The sequence below is a fragment of the Camarhynchus parvulus genome, chromosome 10, assembly GCF_901933205.1.
Source record: "Camarhynchus parvulus chromosome 10, STF_HiC, whole genome shotgun sequence".
NCBI classification, from domain to species: domain Eukaryota; kingdom Metazoa; phylum Chordata; class Aves; order Passeriformes; family Thraupidae; genus Camarhynchus; species Camarhynchus parvulus.
The window spans coordinates 9,949,938-9,973,148 of record NC_044580.1 but is presented as its reverse complement, the minus strand read 5'-3'; the positions used below and the strand labels follow the sequence as shown (position 1 = coordinate 9,973,148).

Sequence of the window (23,211 nt, the reverse complement as noted above, 5' to 3'; positions counted from 1 at the left end):
CCCGCGCGGCTGAGCGGGCTCTGGCCGCGGTTGGTGTCCGGGACTGTCAATCAGCGCGGCTCGGGGCGGTTCTGGCCGCGGGTTGGTGCCCGGTGCTGTCAATCATCGCGGCGGGTGCGGGCCCGGTGTGATGAGGAAGCGCGGCGGGCCCGCCCCGGTGGTGGCTGTGAGGGCGGGTGGTCACGGTGCCTCAGGTGGGTTCCGCTGTTCGGGCCGCGCTTTGCCGCCGTCCGCGGCGCCGGGCCCCGCGGGAGGTGCGCTGGGTAACGGCAGCATCGCCCCGCGCCGCCGTCTGAGTGGACTGAGGTGGCGGCGGCCGAGCTCGCCCCGTGCCCCTGGAACTGCCCCCGGCCCGTCCAGGTGCGGCTCTCTGGGGCTGGCCGCGGCTCTGGCGGCTGTGCTCTCTTGGCCGGCTGCCTTCGCTCCCGGGGCTGGGGAGGGCCTTAAGGAAGGGGACAGGGCCGGTGGTTCTACGGTGTGGGGGCAGCGGGAGCCTCAGAGCCTCCTGTGAGAGGGGTCCCGGAGGGCACAGAGACAGGGGCTGCGTTTTGAGGCCTCCTGCAGCTCTGTTGGAGAGTATCCGTGAACAGCTGTGGGCAAAAAGGTCCTTTAAACGTGATGAAGTGACTTTTAACTTGGAAATAATGCTCCTGTAATGTTACATTATACCAAGTGAAGACTTCACTGTGTGCTACACCTGTGTGCCCAAACAAGTGTCCCTTCAACAGGGAGTAACTTATCTTGTAACCAAACCTGGACCAGCATTTATACACAGCAGCTTTCTGTGAGCACACTGCTCAGTGTCACTGGCCCTTGGGGTCAAGATTCTTCTTAAGCAGTGAAATCTGCATTGCATGTGATGCTTTTCAGATTTCTGTGATACCTTTCCTATTTTTCCTTTTGGAGCTGTTATGCAAATGAATAAGGAACAGCGTACTTTCTGTTTTTAATACAAAACGTAATTATTCTCTAGAAGACTATGACGCAAAATTCAAAAGTGGACATTGCTATCATCACGTATCACATCATATATACATACTGTGCAGTACTAGAACTTGCAGAAAATAATGTCTGGTTGTAAGTGAACTTAAGAAATTATGTTATGTCAGCCTTGTTTTAAATGCTAAATTCTTGGAAGTGAATAGGCTTGGATATATGAGAAACAAATAATGTGCAGTGACTGTTGGAGGAATTATGTTTTCATGCTAAGTAATTCAGGGGATGAGGGTGATGCTTTTTGATTCCTCATGTGTTTTACTCACGTGTGATGTTTTCCTGTCCCGTGGTAGATTTTGCTGGATACACAAAATCAATATTAGAAAACAATGTCGCTTGACTTTGATAGTGGAGCTCTACAAACTCAACATGAAGATGAAGACTATGACCAAGAAGATTATGCAAGAGAACAAGAGGTGAAAAAGAATTAAGTAACTTAAACTAAAGGCTTGTGAATTTAGTTTCTTCCTATCTTTTAAGCATGTAAAATCAAAGAAAAAGGTTTATGGAGTCTGTTATGAGCACAAGAGGGTGCAGACTGCCACTCTTGAAAAGCATAAGAAGTGAAGTTCGGGTGTGTTTCAGTTGTGGTGTTTTTCTCTGTTTGTGTCCACTTGCTTGGTCCAGAGCAGAGCACTAATCATTGCAGTGATGAGTTCTTGACTGTAGTGATACTGACTGGCAAGTTCTCATCTGGATTTCCATCCAGTCTTCTCAGAGCATGTTTTAAATGTCCATTACCTCTCTAGCCTGGAGATTAGAGAGGAGAAATCCTGGCATCATCAGTTTGCAGATGATTCTTTGAAATTAGTCTGTCCTGGGACATGTCTACTAGATGGCATTTCCCTTGCCTCTTTCTGATGCTGTTCTGTTCTTAACAAGAGTTTGGCAGAAAAATGCTTTGGTTGGTACTCTAGTCTAGTAAGTATTCTGTGGTAAAAGTCTCTTTGTGAATTCCAGTGTTGTGAGTTCCTCCTTGGAGGAAGAAAACCAGGATTTTGTGCAAGTGACCTACTTTGCCAGTGGTTTTGGGCTGAACTCGTTTTAATTTTCCTGAAGAGCTTATAATGAATATTGTTTGTTCTATTTCAGTTGCAACAATTATTGACAGACCTTCCCCATGATATGCTGGAGGACAGTGGAGACCAACTCTCCAGTTACTCAGACTGTAGCATTCAGGAGACTGAGGACCAGTAAGGCATTTGGCACAATCTTTTTATTATTTATGTTGTGCTTTCAAGAATAGAGCAAAGTCTGAGTTGATGAGGTGTGTAAAAGTAATCCCAATAAAAGGGGAGTTGTAGAACAATTTGCAGTAAATTAGATGTGCCTTAAGAAAAGAAGGTTTATTTTTTCCCTGAAGTTATTAGTACATAGTTAAGCTACTTGTGTCTCTCTAGGTCACATGAGCCTGGGAAGCTTGATGGAAGGTGGAAGGATCATCCATTGATCAGTGATCCTCCAAATGTAAGTTTGTATGAGCAGGGATGTAATTACTGCTTGTTCATAATAACATGCTGAATATTGTTTAAATTAGTTAGACAAATACATGTAGGTGATGTGTTTTGGTGTTCATTTGAAGTATTTCTAACTTGAGGGCTGGTAACCTCAGGAAAAAGAGGGTGGGGTGAAATCTGAGTTTTGAGAGAGCAATTCTAAACCTCATATCCATTCATAGGGCTATGAACAAGGACAAAATCTGTACCCTGAACAATTCTTGTGTGACCAGCAAACTGATCATGTTGAAAAACATGGGAAGAATTTGAATGGCCTACATAATGATGAAGAGAAGAAACATTTATATGATGTTAAAGAAGATTACTGTGGCCAGGATGGCCAAGATGATCCAGATCATGTGTATCTTGGTAGAGATGGATTTAACTCTCCAAGCTGCTACCAAGAGAACAATGTGTATCATCTTCCTGAAAACTTCAGGCCTTATACAAATGGCCATAAACCAGAATTTGACAATCAGCAAAATAAAATATTAAATTTTTCAGATGATCCAAAGGAACATCTTAAGGTATTTTAGAAGCTGACACATTTTTCTGTCTCTTGGAAAATTTTCACAGGACTTTAGCTATTGGTAATAATAGTTCTACATGCCTTCAGTCTCTTACAATCAGTTCAAACAGTGATGGGAGGCTTCTGTAGCCTATTTTTAAAAAAAATGAGACATTAGTAACTGAGTTTTCATATGTTCATGTTATAATTTTTGCTCTTTCTCCTGTTGCCTTGGTAGAATTCCATGAGGTAGAATGAATGTGATTCACTTAAGTGTGTGCTTACTCTATTTAAATTAACACTTCACTGCTTTTTCTAAGCTGGAAGCTTTCGTGAAGAATTCTGTCATGCTTAAATGGTGTGCTGGATTGTAGCCTGAAAATGAAGAGCTACTAGAACTCTTCTTAATGTCAACCTGTAAAATGAAAAATATTTTTTCATTGAGCAAGAGTACAGTTGTAGTTTTAATTTATTTCCTCTTATGTATATATTGTCACAACAGCAATTTGTTGCATCTGATGTTGTTAATGGCCAGTCACCAGAATCTTACAAAGTGACTTATAAACCATACCAAAATGGCATTCATCAAAATATTCCAGGAATCCAAGAAGGAAACAGAAGAAATGAAGTGTTTGAGGGTTTGCAACATGAATTCTTGGGCAATGATGAAAGTAAGTGTTTGGTGCTTAGACTTGAAATAAACTTGTGTGAAAAGTTCACTGGAAATCAGTGAACATGTTGATTTCAGTAGTTTTTCAGTAAGAGGACAACTAAAAGTATGTTGAAGTATGGAATCTTTTATATCTAAAAATGATCTCTTTTTGCTCAGGGTATATGAGTTTTGGGTATTGAAAATGTAGTTTTGATTGATGAAACTGAATTATTTCTGGTGGCTTGATATCAAACCTTGTTGTCACTTTGCCTCCTTCCATAAAATTGGAAAATAACTACTCACTGTACGTTAGGAAGTGCACTCTGAGTGATGCCACATTGGGCTTTTCTGTTAGGTACACTTCAAATGGCTGAACTGCTTTCTCAGACATGTTGTAAACTTGTAGTGGCCCCAAGTCTGAGTTCATAGCATGGAAACTTTTATCTGGGCCTGCTGTAAGGTTGGAAATGCAGTTTGCACAATCCTTCAGCCATTGCTGCCAGAGCAATTTGAGTGATGCAAATCAAATGTGGATTTAAAAAAAAAAAGATTTTGCACCATAAGAAATATTTTGGAGTAGGAATTACAGCAATGGCTTTCTTGATATCTGTGCTGACTTGTCTGCATGCTGTTTGAAATTTGGCAGAATCTTCAGAAAACATGCAGATTCTTCAACTTCAAGTTCTAAATAAAGCAAGGGAAAGACAACTGGAAGAACTTAATGAAAAGCTAGAAAAAAGTGCACAGCAGATTAGGTATTTGAATCATCAGCTTTCAATGGTCAAAGGTAAAAGGTTTTGTGCTGATTCTTAAGATTTTATTAACATCAAGCAACTTTTAAATTCTGAGATTGATTAATTTAGAAAGTGTCTTTGAAGGTATTTATTATACTTATAAACTTGATTTGGTACTATATGTGACTAAACCTCTTCCCCCAAACATTGTTCTAAGTAAAAATCTCTGGATTGGTGCCTGACTGCATAACTTTCTTAACTCTTACTGTATTTTCAAGACCATTGTTGTTTTCCAGAGTCCCCATGTGTCAGGCATCGCAGATGTACAGGAAAGTGAGAAGTCTGCCAAAGCAGTCTTTTCAAAGTTGAGGGGAGGGGGAAAAAAAGTTGACACCAAAACACCCAAACCCCAATAAGAGAAATGGATGTCTATGAAAAGAACTTTTTTTTTTTTTTTGGTGGTGTCTGGTTTAACAGGCCATTTCATAGACTGTATGTAGAGAAAATATCTTTCAAAAATACCAAAATCTGATTGTCTTAGTTTCCCATTTCTTATAGGAACAGACAAAAAAAAAGTACTAAACATAGAGAATTAAGACTATCATTTTTGGAATGCAAAAGAAGCAAAGGAGAGAGAAAAGTTCAACTGTCAACCATTTGGCTATGTCTTGACTGTTCCTCCAGAGGGGTCTCCCTTTAGATGGTGTAAGGGAGGATGTGATATTCTATTTGCAGGGACCCTCCTGGCAGGAAGGAATGATGAATCTGACTCCATGTTCTCAGAAGGCTAATTTGTTATTTTATGATACTATATCATATTAATGGATACTAAACTATACTAAAGAATACAGAAGGGATACTTACTCAATGCTAAAAGATAATGAAAACTCCTGACTCTCCAGAGTCCTGATTGGCCAATGAATGAAAACAGCTTGGCCCTGATTGGCCAATGAATGAAAACAACTCACACCAGAAACCAATGAAATAATCACTGGAAAGAATCTCCACATTCCAGAGGAGCAAAACACAGGAGAATCAAATGACATAATAATTGTTTCCCTTTTCTCTGAAGCTTCTCAGCTTCCCAGGAGAAAAATCCTGGGCAAAGGGATTTTTCAGAGAATGTGAATGCCACAATGTGAGGTCCTCCTGCTGCCAGGATGGAGCTTGTACCTTCAGGACCCTCCTGGAACCAGTGTATTGGAGTGCTCCCTGCTGCCAGGTGGACACAGTGGGTGCTGGATGGAGACTGAGTATTTTTGTGCAGTCTTCTGTTGTTTTCCACAGTACAAGGCAGAGTGAATGGTTCTGTAGAGCAGGTACTGAACAGTTGTGTTGCATGAAGCTCTTGGGTGGCTGGCCATGGTTCTCACACAATTATGTCTCTTCCTTCAGATGAAAAGGATGGTTTGGCTCTTAGTCTTCACGAGTCTCAGAAACTCTATCAGAATGGAAAGGAACGGGAAATGCATCTTGAAGGCCAAATCAAGGCCCTTGAAACTCAAATTCAGACTCTTACTACCAATGAGGAGCAGGTACTGTAAATACTTTTAGGCTGTTGTGGGAGACTTCTGCAGTTCAATTTGTGGTGCACTTGCATTAAACAGAAGTGCTAGTCTCTTGAAATGCTGGTCATGATCATTGCAAAAGCTAAATACATGGTGGATGGATAGGATTCAGTGGTTGAAAATACTGTGTATGAAAACACAGGCATCATCTGAGGACTTGAGGCAACTTTTGCACAAAACAAAGATGAACTGATGTACAGAATATTGGAGCAACAGTGAAATGTAAACTAGAAACTGCTGTCATACTGTTCCTACAGATACTGAAGCAATCCAAAGTGGCAGAGGTGGCCATGGAAAGCATGCAAAAGCAGCTCTTAGAACTTCAGAGATCAGATGCCCTCCAGCGAGCCAGAGAACAACATGAGGCCATTATTTCTGCACTCAAGCAGAAGTATGAACAGCAAGTATTGTTATTAGAGCAGAAACTTGATACTACACAATCTGCACTCAGAGAGCAGGTGAGAAATTATTTTAGGATGCTGAGTACTGTACTGGAGACACTGTAGAGCTCCCCATGTTTCCCAAACTGCATTTCTTGACCTACAATTCTAATAACTCCTTCTGGAAGCTGCTAAGAAAATGGAAAGTCTCAACATTATGAGGCCTGTGTGGTATGTTTTCATAAACATCTGCAGGCAGCTGTAAGTTCAAATTTGTACACAGCAGATGCAGAGGAGGCAAGAATTCATTGTCTTAGTTGCTCCCCTGAGCTTTCCTTCTGTGCACAATCTTTTTTTGAAGGAGTTCTGCAAATAACTCTGGGAAAGAAAAGGACTAATTAAGAAATAATGTTTTCTTGCAAGAAAAAAACAAGAAAAACTTTTTATTGAGCAGTCTGCCAAGATTTGGTCTCCAAATGCTGAAGGATGACTAACCATTCAACAATGACTTTATTTTAGAAGTAAGGATTTAAAAACAGAGAAGGGGTAAAAGGCTGTCTTTAAGATGGAGTTTGATATAGATTGTGTTACATGGTTGTAGAAATTACTGAAATGATTCCGCTTGATATGTCATAAGAATCCATTCCACTATTAGAAATATTCAAGCAATGTATTCCAGGCAGGTCTTAATAAATTTTTCTCTTATTTCACATAAAGAAAATAGAATTAAATTTCTCTAATTCTTGTCTCAACATATAGAAATAGCTGGGTTGTATACTTGGAAAGGTGACTGGTACTTGCTTCTAAACAAAATGCACTGCTGAATTTTTGTCTGTTAGTACAACAACAAAGCTTATACAACTTTGTCTCTACTGTAAAATATATGGTAGCATTTTTGGGGTATGCAAAGAGGGAGATCTGTTTTTTGAGAGAAGATAGAAAAGTCAAAAAGTGTAGATACAAAGCTCTGTGCCTCCCAGGTCTGTGTAGGCAACTAAGTAATGCCATATAAATATCTACTTTGTATATCCTGTGAAAAAGAAACTACAGTTCCTCTTTTCCAGAGTATTGGCACTTGCTAGCTTGGCTTGGGCTCAGTTAAAATTAACTGGCTTGATATCATGTGAAGGTTTGATTTTTTTCCACAATAGACTAAGTGTATGTGAGTAATTACAGGAGATAATCTGATGTGCTGAAAAGTAACTGCTCTAGGAAATACTAAATGATTGTCATCCATGTATGTTTATATATGAGTACAATTACTGCCTCCCAGTGAAAACTGAACTTTGATGCTGTAGGAGGTCACTTGTCAGCCAAAGATAGTGTTTGATCTGTGATTGATTTAACCGTCCTCTACCCCTTTAAGTATGTGATTTATTTTTCTCCTTTATCCTGTATATATTGAATTTTTCTGTATGTGAAACAGTTCTAGATGGTTAAATGTTTGTAAAACAAGTAAAAATACTCTCTTCCTAGAAAGAGCTTTGCAAAAATCTAGGAGACCACGTTAAGCAACTTGAAAAATTGTTGGAAGAAACCAAATGTGAAAAAACTGAAATAATAAATCGCCTGACGAGAAGCCTAGAAGAAAGCCAGAAGCAATGTGCAAATTTACTGCAAACAGGTCAGCCTTTTACTCATACTATTACCTTTCCTTGCAGAAATATCTTCATTTTTTCTAAATATGAAATTGATGTTTCTATGGAAGTGGAATCAACATCAAGCTAATTGTGTTCTAGACTGTTTCCTATGTAGTGGATTAGTCAGACTTAAAGTTCATTCTAGACTAGGATGTAAAAACCAAACAGAAATAAAAGTAAACATCATCTCCAAACCCCAAACAACAGTGATTAAAGTTTTCTTATGTATTTTGTGCTGCATATGTGTAAACCTTGTTTCATACTAAACAACAGGGTTTGGATGCAAGTTACTTAATTTTGTATTAAGGTGCTTGACTTGAATTGCCATTCTGAATTCAAGTCCTAGTGAGAAGAATTGTTTTGGGAGTGGAGGCTGATTTTTGGCAACCTGTATCATAGAAATAGATTGTGAAATGTTTTGCAGTTTGTGTGTTTGACTTTTGCCCACCTTCACACGTTGAAGTCTTTTCATAGTAATGTGTTGAGTAGCTGTTAGCAAGCCCAAGGAAATAGAAACAGTCATGTCTATTGCCAGAATCAACATTGCTATTTTTAACAGAGATCTTCAGATTGCATAGACTTCCCTGCATATTTCTGACTTGTTCTTTTTCTCCCTTTTCTTTCCTACAATAGGCTCAATGCAGGAGACAAATCAGTTACGGTTTCAATTGCAACAAGCTCAGTCTGCACAGATTATAAGCAACAACATGAACAAGGCTTTGCAGGTTAATTTTATTGAATATTTTATGTTTGAATAAAATGTTTTCATTTGATGGTGGGGGGAGAGGAATTATTACTAAGAGGTTGGTGGTTGAAACACTTTAAATTTTTGGAGGAAACAAATGCATCATCTTTGACTACTTCCTTTCCCAATGTTGCATGTTGGACTTTCTCCCTCCCCACCAATTAAAACACAGTTGGGCAATTGTATTGGCACAAATCTGATATCATACTTCTGTCCAACCTGCTTTTGGAAAAAAAATTGAATGTAAATTCTGTGTGCTTGGAGTCTTGTAATTTAATGAGGAGATACTATGTTCTGAAATTTATCTTTTATCAGCAAAAGGGAATGCTACAAAGTCCTCTGTAAAGCATCAGTGGAAGTCTGTGTTTCCAATTCATATGTTTGATTTAAATCTGTTGTCTTGGAAACTGTGAATCCTACTAAGTACTAGAGTAATAGCTGTTTCTCCAGGTATGTACTTTTCTGTTGTCATCCATTTTGCTGTACAAGGACAGCAGAAATGCAGAAGAGCAAAAGAAATAATACTTCATAGATGGACTGTAACAAGAACAATAGGGACTATTTCATGTATATTTTAACAAATTTTTAGTTTTGATATGTGCTTTGCTAGAGGTATGAGAAATGAAAAGTGAAAGTATAAGTAAATTGATGCTAGACAATTCAACTAAATGCAGCTAAATATAACTATATTTAGAAGGAGGAGCTCCATATGTTTATTTTCTTTGGTAGAGTTTTCATGGGCCTGATATGTTGGCTTGGAGTCTCTCTGGTCGGTGTAATTTTTTTTTCTGTCTCTTCCTTTCAGGAAGAATTAATGGAACTGAAAGAAGAAATAGCTTTGTATGAATCTGCTGCCAAGCTTGGAGTATTTTTGAATGATGCAGGTGGAGAGCGACTTTCGAGCCTGGGTGATTCCTATGTAGAGCTGGGAATTAAAAAAATCACAGGGAAGAAGCCAAAATTCTGCAGGTATTGAGCAATTCTTGTTGAAAGAAAAATTTTAAATCCTCAAGAAATCATGCAAGTTATGTGTAAAAAGAGGGTTCTACTGGATCAACACATAGGTTTTTGATAGATATTTGAAATACTGCTTGTATTGCCAGGTAATCTGAGAAACAGAAACTGTATTAATACCATAAATTGGTTGCCTAATTAATAAGTCTTGGTTGCTATTTAATAAGTTGTCAGATTTTACAGAGACTATATTGCTGTTCCTTTAATTGTTGAATTATGTTCACGGATACTTTTCTTACTCAAAGATTCCACACCGTTGCTTAAAGCTAAAGCTGTCTTTTACATCAACCAGTGCAGTTGCTTCAAAACTCTTCACGTTGTGTGAGAATGAATCTTTTGAGGAAACAGCTGAATTAACAAGTTCTTTGTAAATTAATTGCAACTTGATGGAAAAGCTTTGATATTCATGTTCTCTTATGCTTTTTACTATTACATCGTAGACATCCTGGTATTTCTGGTAGCATTAGTTACTCTTCTCTTTGCTACTGCTGCCTTTCAGCTAAATGTGTTTTGGCTTTTAAATACTGGTTATGTCTTTCCTGATAGTGCAATACAGAACAGAGACATGGATAAAGAACTCTCTAAAGATGAAATGATTGTAGAATTAAAAGCTGAGCTGGAACGTTTATTGAGCAGTAATAAAATGAAGAGAAACCAGATTACTCAACTACAAAATAGTCTTAAGGATTGCCAGAAGACACTAGAGGAATACAAGCAGTTGAAAACAGAAAAAGCATCAAGTGATGCAGAGGTTTGTTCTTTTACACTTCTTTAAAAGTCAAGTATTCATGGTTTTGGTGAACAAAACCAAAGCTGCTTATGAGAAGAAATTTATGCATAGCTGAGTATTCATAGCAACTCTGGTTTTGTATCTCTGTTTGAAAAGAAAACAACTGGAGCAGAACCTGGGCAGCCTATGCATTATTAAGTGAGTCCTAAAATGATGACTTACATACTTGAGAGTGCCTAGTGTCTGCCCTACTTATGTTAGAAGTAAATTTCATTGGAAAAAGATGGTTTTCTTTAGCCAAAAGGACCTTGTAATTTCTGCAAGAGAACTGACAGTACCATTAGATTATACAACCAGAACATTTAACAGATTGCCTTCAGAGGGCCTTCACAGGTAGTTTGATCAATAAGGAATCTCCTTGATATTGCATCTCTCTTCACCCCATTATTGCCTTCCCTCTGTGGATTGATCAGGGTTGCAGTATATGTACATGGAGACCTGGATGTGGGATAGGAATCCAATGTATGTGGGAAGTGTGCTCTCTGTTGGATGACTGTTGTCATTCAGCTTGCAAACACAACACTGAGTGTGTGCTTCTGCAAAGCTTCATCACACTGAGCTTTAAGAATTCATCTAGAATAGCAGTGATTCTGTGATCTTGCAGTGCAATAATTTCCTGTATTATTTATTTTTTAACTACCATTTTTATTCAACAACTCTTAACTTTTTAACGCATTAACTGCTAAATCCTTTATATCTTGAAAGATATCATCTTAATTTTATTTATTTTTAGCCTGTCACAAATTTGAAGGATGCTTCTGAAAATCTAAAGGAAGAAGTTCTGAGACTCAAAAAGGCTAATGAAGCTTTGCTACAGGAAGTTAAGGTGAGACAGAGATGCTGCTTACCACTACAGAAAAAAAAATCACAAAAACCCCCCACCCTGTGATAAAAACCTGTGATTAGAAAAGGTTCTTATCACCCCATATTACTTGACCCTTGTTTGTCTAGGCCCATACTTCAACTATTGAAGAACTGAAGGAAAATGAAGAAAAACTGAAAAGTTTAAATCAAGACCTCTGTTGTCAGATGAGAAAGATGGTTCAGGAGTTTGATCATGATAAGCAAGAGGCCATTGACAGGTTAGTTTGTTAACTTAGTTTAGTTTAATTTGTGGATTTTCATCCTGCACACATAATCTTGTTCCAGCTATCAGGTACAATAGGATGTCAATTTAGAAAGATATTTTCTTACAGAAAACTTGAACCTAAGTAGTTGAAATCAGGTAGTTATTTTTCATTTCTTGGAATTGTAGGTGTGAAAGAACTTATCAGCAACATCATGAGGACACCAAAGCACATTTTGAGAAGGAGCTGATGGAGAGGTTTGCTGTGGAAAAGCAGCTGCTTCTTCAAACTTCTGAAGAGACAGTGTCGCAGTTAAAGTAAGACTTAGCATTATTTCCATTTTTACTGAAACTTTCATGTTTCCTGTCTGACCTTCACTGCTAGTTACACTTACTGTAAAGCTGGCTTGCTGTCCTCTGAGGCCAGTTGATAATAAGTAATCTGTCCTTTGAAGGGATAACATAGAAGAGCTGAACAAAGAGATTACTGCAGTGAAGGAATGTTACATTGGAGTTTGTCAGGAGAAGGAAACCTTGGAAACTACTTTAAGACAGAAATTTCAACAAGAGCAGCAGCTGAAGGAAGAGAAGGTACAGATGGAATTGCCTATAAACCATATATTTCACTCTGTTTTCAAGATGTAATACTAATAAGTGTATTTAGTTTTGTAAATGTTTGCAGAACCTACTTGGAAAAGATGCAGCTGTATCAGAAAGCTCATACTTATAACTTACTGGTTTTTAAATTAAGCTGGTATTGTGTTCTGGGTTTTGAAATACTGTACAAGTAACTCTTTCCAAAAGCTGTTTGTTTTCATGTAGTGAACTTCCATAATTCTGAGTTCTGGGGATGCTTAGTATTCTGAGTATGAGCAGTATGAGCTTTTACAATCATAAGACATTTTCAAAAAACCCTGAATGATGATACAAGTTTACTTCTCCCTATATAAAACTGATCTAAAAATACTGTGTTTTTTTTAAAGTAGTAATGAATTTAGACTGATTGGATTAAAAACTTTGCTTGTCTGAAGATGTCAGTGTGCAATGATTGAAGTAGATCAACTGTCTGGGTTAGCAAGTACAGCAAAGAGGTGCAGCTCAAAGTATGAGGGGAGTAAAGATGCTTGATATGAAAACTTACTTTATGGCAATAGCCTATAATAATCTCTGATACAATATCTTAAAACACCTTTTTTGAGAGTTAAATCTCTTGTCTAGGTGTCATCAGTAAGATCAGTGCACAGCCTCTAGAGAGTTAATCACGTGTCTCATGCATTCTCATAGTTTTGTACCAGAGCAGTTGTGCCTTGGAGAATACTTCATTTATTTATTTTTTGTCTAGCTCAAGAAACAGCTACTAGAAGAAAAAGAACTCTCCCTTAAACTTCTGAGGACTGAGCTTGAAGAGGAACACATCAGGTCCATGATAGCAGCAAAGAAGCAGTGGCTGGAAGAGAAAAACCAGCAGGTTCAAGAGGAAGTTGCATTAGCCAAAGTTCACTGGGAAAAGGAAGAAAAGGAGGTATGAAACTTAGATCAGGGAATTAAAATTTTTTGTTGTTGTTTTGCTGTTTATTTTCAGAAACAGAACTTTAGTTTTATGTGCTGCTATTCTGCCACTGGAAGTGGCTGTTAAGGATTTGTCATTTTAAAGCTCTGAAGGAGTCATTAGATATTATATGTTTCATATTTTTAAAGAAACCCAAAACCTAGATCTTGCAAAATAACAAACAGAAATACCCTGGATGTCACAGCTGGTACTATGCTGGAGTTTTCCACCTTGGTGCTTGAGTGAAGGTTATACTTTCTGTTGTTTCACTCAGGTATCATGCAGAAATCCTTTGTGTATCCTATCCCATAGAAGAAAGCTCTGATGAGGCGCCAAACTCTCTCTGTGCATGGTTTTGTTCTTCTGTTAGGGAGTATCATTGATATGAATAGTGTTTCATTTGCTAAACACCAGTGAAATCTGTTTATTTAGACACTGAGGAGATGTTTTTAAAAATATTTTTTTCCTTAGAATAAAGAACAAGTCTTTGCCAAATTAGAAAGAGAATGGCAAAGTAGGCTGGAAGAAGTGAGAAGAACTGTAGTTGAATGTAATGACTGCAGCTGCCAAACTGACCAAGTTGTGGATAAAGCTTCAACTAAAGAGTTAGAAGGGACTGTTGAAGACCAGAGGCTGCAGATCCAGAAGGCTCTGAATGAAAATAAAACCTCTGAAGAGGCCTTAAAAGAATTTCAATTAGAACTGGAAAATAAATACTGTAAAAATCTTGCCAGCCAGGTAACAAATAATTGTTCTATCTACCTGGAGTCTGTGAAACTGCTGTGCCCACCTAAGTCACCTTAAAAAAAAAGAAAATGGACTTCTTCACTAACTTCCTCTTAAGTTTAATATTGATATTTGCTATATTAGAAATAGAGTTCTTAAAAAAGTTCTGAAAAAACTGTAGCATGTGGCTTGTTTTTCACACTGTTAAATTTCACAGGAGTTTTGAACTGAACTGAGCAATACTGACTTAGTTTCTATGCCATTTTGTTAAAACTAAATATAGTATTTTTAAGTTTGGCATAATTTTTCCATCAAGAAATGCATGAAGTGCTGCTGGTCTAATTATTTTAATTTCTGTAAACGTAGGCAATCCAAACTGAAGTCTGTTCTTGCACTGTTACATGAAAGTAATAATAAAAATGTATTCAGTGTACCTACCTACCTACTGAAGCAAGTTTTTTATCTGTTTAAAGGTAGATGCAGCTTTAGCCCAAGCTCATGCCAAGTGGTTGCAAGAGTACAAACTAAATCTAAAGACAGAACAAGAAAGATGGGAAAAGGAACACCAAAAGACTACAGCAGAGCAGGTAGCCCAAAATACTGCTATATGTGTGTTGATAAACAGTTAAGTCTTCCAAATCCCATATATTACTGAGGAGTGAATGCGGACATAGGCACAGGGAGTCACTAAGGAAAGATGTTTCTTGTATACTCTGCTCCACACTCCACATATATACATTTTTTTTTGCCTATATAGGTTTAAGTTTTATTACATAAATTGAAAAGATCTCCAATAGATTTTTGATGACTCAGAGTTACATTTTGTGTATCTATGAATGTGTGTATATGTTTCTAATGACTGTGTTGTTTATTTGCCAGCTAGCCATGGTTCTCTCAGCTGCTGAGGAGAAATGGAAGAAAGAATATGAAAGTACAGAGACATCTGGACTAAGAGTTAAAGAACTTGAAGAAAAGATAATTTCTCTGAGGAGGGAATTGGAGCTAAAGAAAGAGGAAATCCCTGCAGCTGTCAAAGCAGAACTAGCAAAAGCCCGTGTGCAGTGGAACAAAGAAAAGCAAGAAGAAATTCTGCAGATACAAGAGCAAAATGAGAGAGACTACCAATCATTCTTAGATGATCATAGAAACAGAATTAAAGAGGTCCTTGCAACAGCAAAGGAGGACCTTGCAAAGCAGAAGAATGATCTCTCCATTCAGAAAGAGGCAGAAATAAAGATGTTACTAGAGCAAAAGCAGTGGGAATGGGAGGCTCAGGAAGCCAAGAGGCTGCAGGATGAAATGAATCGGTATGAGGAGAAGACTCTGCTTGAGCTGGAGTATTTGTTGAGTGAAATTCATGAAGAACTGGTCAAGTGCACACAGAGTAAACATTCTTGGAAGGACAAGGGTTTTGATTCTCATGTTCAATTAACCAGTCAAGGCAAATTGAAGGCTTGTTTACAAAAGGCCTATAGAACCACAGTGTGCACAATTCTGGAAAAGAAAGAGCAAGAATGGAAAGAGGTAATATTTCCGTAAGTTCTAACTGCCAATCAGAAAAGGATTTGAGAAGTCACTCAGGGCTGTTTTCTCCCATGAAATGTCCATGTAATTGTGAAAAATAGAAAATCCAACATTTGTGTTCATTGATAACTGTACTCTAAAACTAAAAGGAGACTAAATCTACCATTATCAAGTGAAAAGGAAAAGGATGTAGCTTTGACATCTTCAGTCTTTAAAGAAGAGAAGGTCAGGTTAGGAATGTCATTTATGCAAAGACTTGTAAATTAAGGAGATTAATCCACCTGCTTGAGGCTGGGAGCCTGTTAAAGGCTACTTGTAATCTCTTTGGGCTGTAATGACAGAACCCACCTCAGATTTTTGCATAGCTGCAAAATCCAGTTTGCAGTGGTGATTGGACAGTGATTTTGGACCATGTTATGCTTTTTTTTCCTCCTCTTTATACAAATAAAGAACTAAAAATCCTTTTTGCAAGTTGCCTGCAGTAGGTCAGTTTGTCAGTCAGTTCTGTTTTGGGAATAAGAGTCTTGCCTATTTTATTGCGCCTCTAGGAAATCTTTTTCAGTGTGCCTGCCCAAATGAGGAAAGATGTCTTACCCTCTTCTAGAGGAGTTTGGGGCTAAGTCAAATTGTGTCCCAAAGCCCTTGTTTCTGTTGTTTTAGGAGATTCCTCTTCTTGCAGTGCTTATGCTTGTAACAGATGTTTTGTTGTAGGAAGCATCCCACCGGAAATGCCGTTGCTACCCAGTAGTTAGTAGCTGGGGAATTAGCTGAGAATAGGACAGAGAAAATATCTTGCTTTTCAAGAGAAGATAGGATGTTACCATTTCTTTAATGTTAATATATTTCTGTTCAGCAAGGGGGCCTGAAAGGTTTTCATGTCTCAAGTCATATCCACAATGATAAAGAGAATAATTTTTTCCTGTGTCTTATGCACTTTCTGCAGTGGAAATGGAATGTCTCTTGGTAAACTGTTTAATATGCCTTTAAATCTCAAAACGTTGGTTGGCTTGAACCACCTTATCTAGTGAAGTCTTTTTAATTTCCTAGTAATGTCTTTTCTCTTTAAAAAGCAAGTTATCTTCAGCTGTTCAAAGACAGGGTATAGTTCTGCAATGTTAAGGGCTACTGACATTTCCAAATAATACTCAAGATATTCAGGCACTGCTGTTGCAATGATTTAAGCTAAATACAACTTCTGTATCATAGAATAGATGTTTTCTTCATGATTTGACTTGTAATCTGTGGTTCTACTGCAGGTTTAAAGTACCTGTGTTAAAATTCCTAAAGCTACTTGGTGACTAGGATTGGTTGTGGTGTGGAACGCTTTTTTTGCTGTGTTGTGTTTACAGGAAGTGTTTTTCAATTGCAGAAATATGAAGAGCTAGTGAGTAATGCAAATAAAGAATCGTACCCTTACCCACAACATGGTGCAGGAAACACTGGGGATGTGGCAAGGCCCCCTGTGTGCAATGCTGGACACCAAGCAGAAGCACAAAGGAGACTGAGAAGACAGACACCCTTGCAGGAAGCTGGAACAGACAAAGGTATTGGGTTTGCTCTTAATCTGACAGATTGCATATCATCAAATTGAGCTTGTTAGTAGCAGTCTTTAATATTCAATGTCCTATTGATGACCCCAATGCAAAGTTAGTTAATTAGTAAATATTTGGGTGATAGAGGAAGATACAGTTCTTCTGACTGTAAGGTGGTTTAATATTGCATAAGCTAAGTTAAAGTCACAAACTGCAACAAATGGTACTGGTCTCCAGTTTACTGATTTCATGCTGGCTTTGAGGTTTCATTTTATCAAATAGCTAGTAGCTTTCTGCTTTTTAAAGCCATTCTTCAGGAGGAAGGAAATAGCTGTCTCATCTGCTAGAGGTGTGTGTGTTCTTTGGGGACAGTTAGCAGCACAACCTTTGGAGTATATAACAGTTCACATGCAAGGCAGTGTTAGCCATGATATGCAGGGTATGGTCTAAACTAGGTCTTGTAAAAGGGTAGTACTAGATTGGAGTTTTGAAGATTGAATTGTACTGCTTGCTCTTGGCAGTACACAAGACAAGGAATTCTGCATTCATGTAAAAGATACTATTGTGTCAAGAACTTGCTTGACCTGGCATGGTAGTCTTCTCTGGTTCTTTTGGTCAAGAATGTAGTTGAAAAAAGTGTGAATCCCTGGGTGGTGTTTCTCTTTTTTTTTTTTTATTTTTCCCCTTCTTCGTTTTCCCCCCACTCCCTGAGCCTAGTATGTAGTTTGGTATTGTAGCTCTTCCCAGAGCTGTCACGTGTACTGTGGCAAAACTGGAGCCAGTGTAGATGGGAAAAGCTTCATGGGAGGGACAGATATCCCTGGGGCTTTCTGTTTAGTTTGAGATCTTACGCAACTGAAAAACATAAAGCAACAAAACCCGAGAGAGTTTTTGGCTCTGTGCCTGTAGTGTGGCTTGAATTCCTTCAGCACCAACATGAGAGTGGTCTATTAACACAGAACAATAGCAGCACTGCAGTGCTCCTGCCTCTAGAGTGCCCTGGCCTGGCTGTGGGGAGCAGCCAGCGCTGGCCTGGAAGGAGCCCAGTCTTTGTGTATCCCTTAACCAGGCTCAGACGTGTGTGAGGCTTTCCAGCTGCGACAGTTTCCTTCAGCTGACTTCAAAAGACCCTGCTTGGCTGTTGTTATTTTAAAAAAAAATACACTAAAAAATTTTTTTTAAAGCATTTAACCTGCAAGTGTTTTTGCTGACTGAAGCAATCAGATCATCACTGATGGAAGTGCATTGAGGCTGTAAGGGCTGTATGAGTTGATAGATGCTGCTGCACCTTCTGGAACAGGGTACCAGCCTCTTGTGATTGGTTTAATTGGGCTAAAATATCCTCTTTCCAGTGAGGACTAAGTAGAACACTGAAAATAGGTTGGGCTTGATTTTTTTTTTCGTCCCATGTTGATGTATAACTTAGCAGTTACTGTTGCAAGTCAGAAATGTACAAAAAGGAACCTTGGGTCTCAGGAAGATTTGTGCTGCAAACACTGCTGCCAGGAGCTTGAAAAAAGAGAGGCTGTGTGCCAGGACTTGAAAAGAGAGCTGGAGATGGCCCCCAAACATCTTCAGCTTGCTGTGAAGGAATATGAAGTTAAGTCAAAGCAAATCCATGGTTAGGGTTGATAGTCACCTAAAGACAACTTTGATTCTCTCATCTGTAGGATCTTTTAATTTTCAGTGGATACTGGGGTTTTGGTTATTGACCTCAAACAAACAGAAAGAAAAACCCCTCACCACAATAAACTGACAAAACCTACCAAGTTTTATCTTGTGTCTTTATATCTCAAAGGCCCAGTTGCTAACCCACAAATAATTAATTCTTTTTCAATGTTTGTCAAAACCACCCTTGTTATTTTTTTATCCTCTCCTTTCTCTCCAAGTATACTTGATATCTCAGTTTAGTGTTAGTAATGGCATATGAAGGCTTTAAGCTTATTTAATGACCGTAGGAGATGATTTTTATATTCAGACTTTATTGAAGTGTGTCTGCTTTTAACTGCACAGCTGTACTGCAGCTAATGATGCTTTGTGACAGTGAGGTCTTGTACCAGAGGCAGCAGTTATTACATAAATATCTCTTGAACTTGGATTTAGAGAAATGCAGTGAATTATGGTTCAGTTTTCTTTTTCTTTTTTTTTTTTAAATAGGAAATGTGATGATTCCAGGAGCTCTAATTGCACAAAACTCCGAGATGAAGACTAAACTGAAAGACCAGGGATCACCACCAAGGTATTTAAAAAAATAAAGATGATTTCTTATTTTGGGAAGATCTAAGTTGCTTTTTTTGTGCAATGTGATGTGTATACATTTCAGGTCACTGTCAAGGGAAGGCATCTCAAAACCTTGTGCATCCTCTGACTCTGTGAAAGGTCTGGAAGAAATGCGTGCTCACTACATCAAAGCTTTGAGCAAGATTAAGTGTAAGTACTAAAGTCTTAGTTAAAAATTTAGTGGAGAAAAATAAATTCCTTTGTTGCTTCTTCCTTCAGACAGCTTGGACAGGACTCTGACAACCAAATCACATGAGAAGTAAATTTTTCCATCTTACTAGAGTGGCTGTGAGAAATGGAATTGTCACCCTAAATTCAGCATGTAATTGTGATGGGCAAAGCCTTGTTTTACCACCCTTGCTTTGTTGTACTGTTGTATGTCTTTTAATGTGGTAAAATGTGCTTTGAGTACTGATCTTGTTTCGCCAGAAAAAAAAACTACCTAGATTGCAGCTTGTCCTGAGAGAAAAATCTGCTTTTCTCTTGTGCTGTATCCTGCCTTCTGGCTTAGTCAGCAACCTTCTCTCTGAGGAGAAAGGATTAAGTGTAGCACCAGGTCTTACCTGAGTGTAGCAGGTCCCAAAATTTCTGCATGGCCATTGAAAAGTTTCTAGACCCATATGTTTACCAGCCAACGTTCCTCCCAAATCCCTGTGCCTGCTTAAGATGCAGAATCAGAGAACTGAAATCCTTTCTGATGCTTCATATTGACCTGCTGAGGTTTGCCCTGACATTCATCCAGTAGGCAACAACTGGCACAAGGATTTGGTGGAATGTTGGCAGGTAAATCCATGTCCTTGTTCCAAGTCTGCTAGACAATCCCAATCCCAGTTTGTGGTGTTGGCTTCTTCCCCACTCTGGGGGAAAACTGGTACTAATGAAGTGTGTTTGTAGGTGATATGCTTTGTTATATCCGTGAAAGTAAGGAACGAGCTGCTGAAATGATTAAAGTGGAGGTTTTAAGAGAGCGCCAAGAGACAGCACGGAAAATGCGCAAATACTACTTGACATGCCTTCAGCAGCTGCTCACTGATGATGGCAAACATGAAGGGTGAGTTCAAGGATGTTTGGAAATAGCTGTTGGCTGTGCAAGAGGTGTGTAGATCTCAGTCTGGTGTTTGTCCATCTTGGAGCAAACAGTGCCTGGCCTGAAGTCTTGACAGCATGTGCGTGTTGGTGCCAGGTCACTGCTGAGCTGCCTGGCACACTGTCCTGTCAGTAGTCTCTGACTCTTAGTAACATTGCCTTGAAGTAAACTGTAGAGCTGAATTACCCTTAAACTTGGTTTTGGTTTTGGTGTTTTTTTCCCCACATGTTCTGCAATTCTTGACAGAGCTGAGAAGAAAATAATGGATGCTGCCAGTAAACTTGCTACGATGGCTAAAGGGCTGGAAACGCCTCTTCGGCCCATTCCCCAGCGCAAATCTGCCCGCCCAGGTGAGCTCGATTCTGTGGTCCTGCTCTTCTTGAGCATACTGATTTAATGCATGTAGTAATGAAAATGCTTTTCTTCCAGTATTAACATTATCTTTAATTATCTATCTCTTTCCCTCCTCTCCTAGCTCTGCGTTTAAATTCTGATCCTGGAGGTGAGTGCTCCAAGAGAGATTGTGTGCTTCAGACTAGGTCACACCATGTGGAAAGCAAATCATGTAGTGAAAGCAGTACTGAAAAAGGCACTGATAAAGTTGTCCAGCAACGTGTTCCACGTGACTTGAGACAGCAGTTTGATGCAACACAGACCAAAACTCAACATGTGCTTTGTGAAACAGTGACTTCAGGTATTCAGAACAGGAATAATTCTCAAAATCTGGATGGTGCATCTAGAGGTGTTCTACCAGGATGTTACCCAAATGAAGATGGAAGAAGAGAAAAATATGGCCCCGTTGCAAATACAGACAAAGGACAATTGTGTGCTGTGAGTAATGGTGGTGCTCCTTCCTTTGCTGGTCAGGGAGCACTGCAAAATATGCAAGTATGCAGGGCTACAAATGGCCACAGCAGCTCTGGGCCAACTCATCATGTGCTTAAGAGCAAGAATGGAAGAACAGGCTTGAAAGAGGATAAACTTATCCAATCATGTGGAAAATGGAAAACTAAGTCTAAGAGAAGTCAAGAATTTGATTTTAAAGACCCTCCAGAAAGAGATGAAGGAAGCAGTAGTGAATGGAGTTCTGGGAATGGAAGCATGTATCTGGATTGTGGTGAAATGCCTCTGTTATATCCTCAACAAAAAGCCAATACTAATATTCAAGCACAGACTGTGTACTGTGAAGAGTTTCCTCACCTCAGGTCATTTTCTCCTGCAGATGAAAATGTTACTTCTGGGAGAGGCATTTCTAGTGGCAGTGGCAAGACTCTCAGTACAAAAAGCAGCACAAAAGTTTACAGTAGAGGCCAGCAGATAACAAACCCAGAGCTTACTTCGTTCCTCAACTCTTGACAAATCAAATTCAGCTGTCCCACATCTCAATGCAACATCAGATTCAAATGTAGGAAAATGCTGCAACAAATGCTTGGAGAAAAATGGCATGGGATCCCCAGTCTCAGCAGGATAGTGTTTTTTAATTAGCCCACTCTCTCTCTAACTTGAACCAATACCAGCAGTCCTCATTTGAAGAAAAAAAACTAACTTGATGTTTAAATAAAGTGTGATGATTGAGGAAAATCTTTCCTACTGTGTCCATTTCATGATCAATGTTACATGAACAAATTTTGTCAAGTTACTTGAAATATTGCTGCAGACTTTTCTTTACCCTTGTAATAACACTTTCATAAATGTTTATAGTGCACTAGATACAAATTTATTAAATAGAATCTATTTTTATATTCAATTTAGCGTGCAGTGTTTATCTAAAACCAAGCTACTGTAACTTGTGGTCATTTTTAAAATGGTTATCAAAATTCCTTCAGAGCATAATGAGAGCTGTTTGAAGTTAGTATTTTAATTGACTTTTCCATGTTGAAGGACCTCCTGTAACCCTCTGTTTGTGTTCCCATAACAAAAGCAAATATGCTTGCATTTTTTCATTAAATTATCATAACAAATCACGTTTCAATTATTCTTCCCTTTGATACAGCAAAAAATAGCTGATACTGGGCATAAGAAAGGTATCTTAAGTTAGAATGACCATATTCCTGTAGGTGTTTCTTAATTACTGTGTTATCAGGGTAAACTGAAGATGTGGTGCTTTGCCCTCCTCATGCTTAGAAATCTCCTATTGTAAAGGCCTGCTCAAATTTTAAAGAGAATTGCAAAATACATAATCTTTTCCTAGACTTTCCTTTCCTTGGGATGGCATTTCATTTCCAGTGATCCTGTGACAAGCAGAGGATTTTGCTGCTGCTTATGCAGGGGGTGATTAAATCACACTTGTTGCAATTCATAGTTATGGGCCAGCAATTCACAGCCACAGTAATATGGGAGTTCTAAGCAAAAAGGTTTTGCTTGCTATTGTTCTGTGACATTTGAAGAAAAAGTCTGACTGTTCTCTCAAGGATGTTCTGTATCCCTTTCACGTGTAACATTTAACTGCTTATTTGTGGAGGTTGCTTATTTGGTCATTTGGACTTGAACATCACAGTTCAGTTTGAGAATCTTTTGAGTTTTAACAGGAAAATAGTACAGAATCTGAAGAAAAATGTGCTTAACTTCCTTACAAAAATGTCCTGCATATTTATATTTCAGGACAACTGGCCAGGCAGAATGCATTTTGCCTCTTGGTACACAGGCCTGGGTTGTGACTTGAGACTTACTTTCACAGGCACTCTAACAAGAGACTTCTGAATTTCTTGGTGGCTTTCATGTTGCCCATAAATCCAACCCCACTTCCTCTTTAGTGAGGTGGGGTTTGTCATCATCAGTGGGAGCAGACTGAGGCCATGAGAGACCGCTGGTGCCTAAACAAACACGGGCCGTGGTTAAGTTCAAGGGCCAAATTCCGAGCTCTTAGCTGAGGAAATAGCTGTGGCCTTGTCTGCAAAGGAAAGTTTTTACTAGTTGTCCTCTAA

General features: G+C 38.8%; 1 protein-coding gene across 2 annotated transcripts; it reads left to right on the top strand.

Moving 5' to 3' along the window:
• Positions 1-131: 131 nt before the first annotated feature.
• On the top strand, positions 132-22,472 carry CEP152 (centrosomal protein 152). 2 transcript variants are annotated; one of them, XM_030955625.1, is made up of 27 exons: positions 132-194; positions 1,290-1,412; positions 2,089-2,189; positions 2,397-2,463; positions 2,675-3,019; positions 3,503-3,671; positions 4,299-4,439; positions 5,782-5,921; positions 6,212-6,412; positions 7,811-7,958; positions 8,608-8,699; positions 9,525-9,688; positions 10,280-10,484; positions 11,257-11,349; positions 11,475-11,605; positions 11,779-11,907; positions 12,045-12,180; positions 12,932-13,111; positions 13,610-13,876; positions 14,338-14,451; positions 14,744-15,388; positions 16,758-16,932; positions 19,078-19,159; positions 19,244-19,350; positions 20,095-20,251; positions 20,534-20,637; positions 20,763-22,472. In XM_030955625.1, exons 2-27 carry the CDS (start codon positions 1,326-1,328, stop codon positions 21,641-21,643), a joined length of 5,061 nt encoding a protein of 1,686 aa, XP_030811485.1. In that variant the 5' UTR covers positions 132-194; positions 1,290-1,325; the 3' UTR covers positions 21,644-22,472. The 2 variants fall into 2 exon arrangements, with proteins under 2 accessions (XP_030811485.1, XP_030811486.1); XM_030955626.1 differs by lacking the exon at positions 13,610-13,876.
• The last annotated feature ends 739 nt before the right edge of the window (positions 22,473-23,211 follow it).

What these genes read in the sequence shown, in the direction of transcription:
- CEP152 (XM_030955625.1), top strand. Translation starts at nt 1,326, where the DNA reads ATGTCGCTTGACTTTGATAGTGGAGCTCTACAAACTCAACATGAAGAT. An exon ending in AGCAGCTGAAGGAAGAGAAG is followed by an intron (nt 12,181 to 12,931) that starts GTACAGATGGAA and finishes TTTTTTGTCTAG; the next exon opens with CTCAAGAAACAGCTACTAGA. An exon ending in GACCAGGGATCACCACCAAG is followed by an intron (nt 19,160 to 19,243) that starts GTATTTAAAAAA and finishes TATACATTTCAG; the next exon opens with GTCACTGTCAAGGGAAGGCA.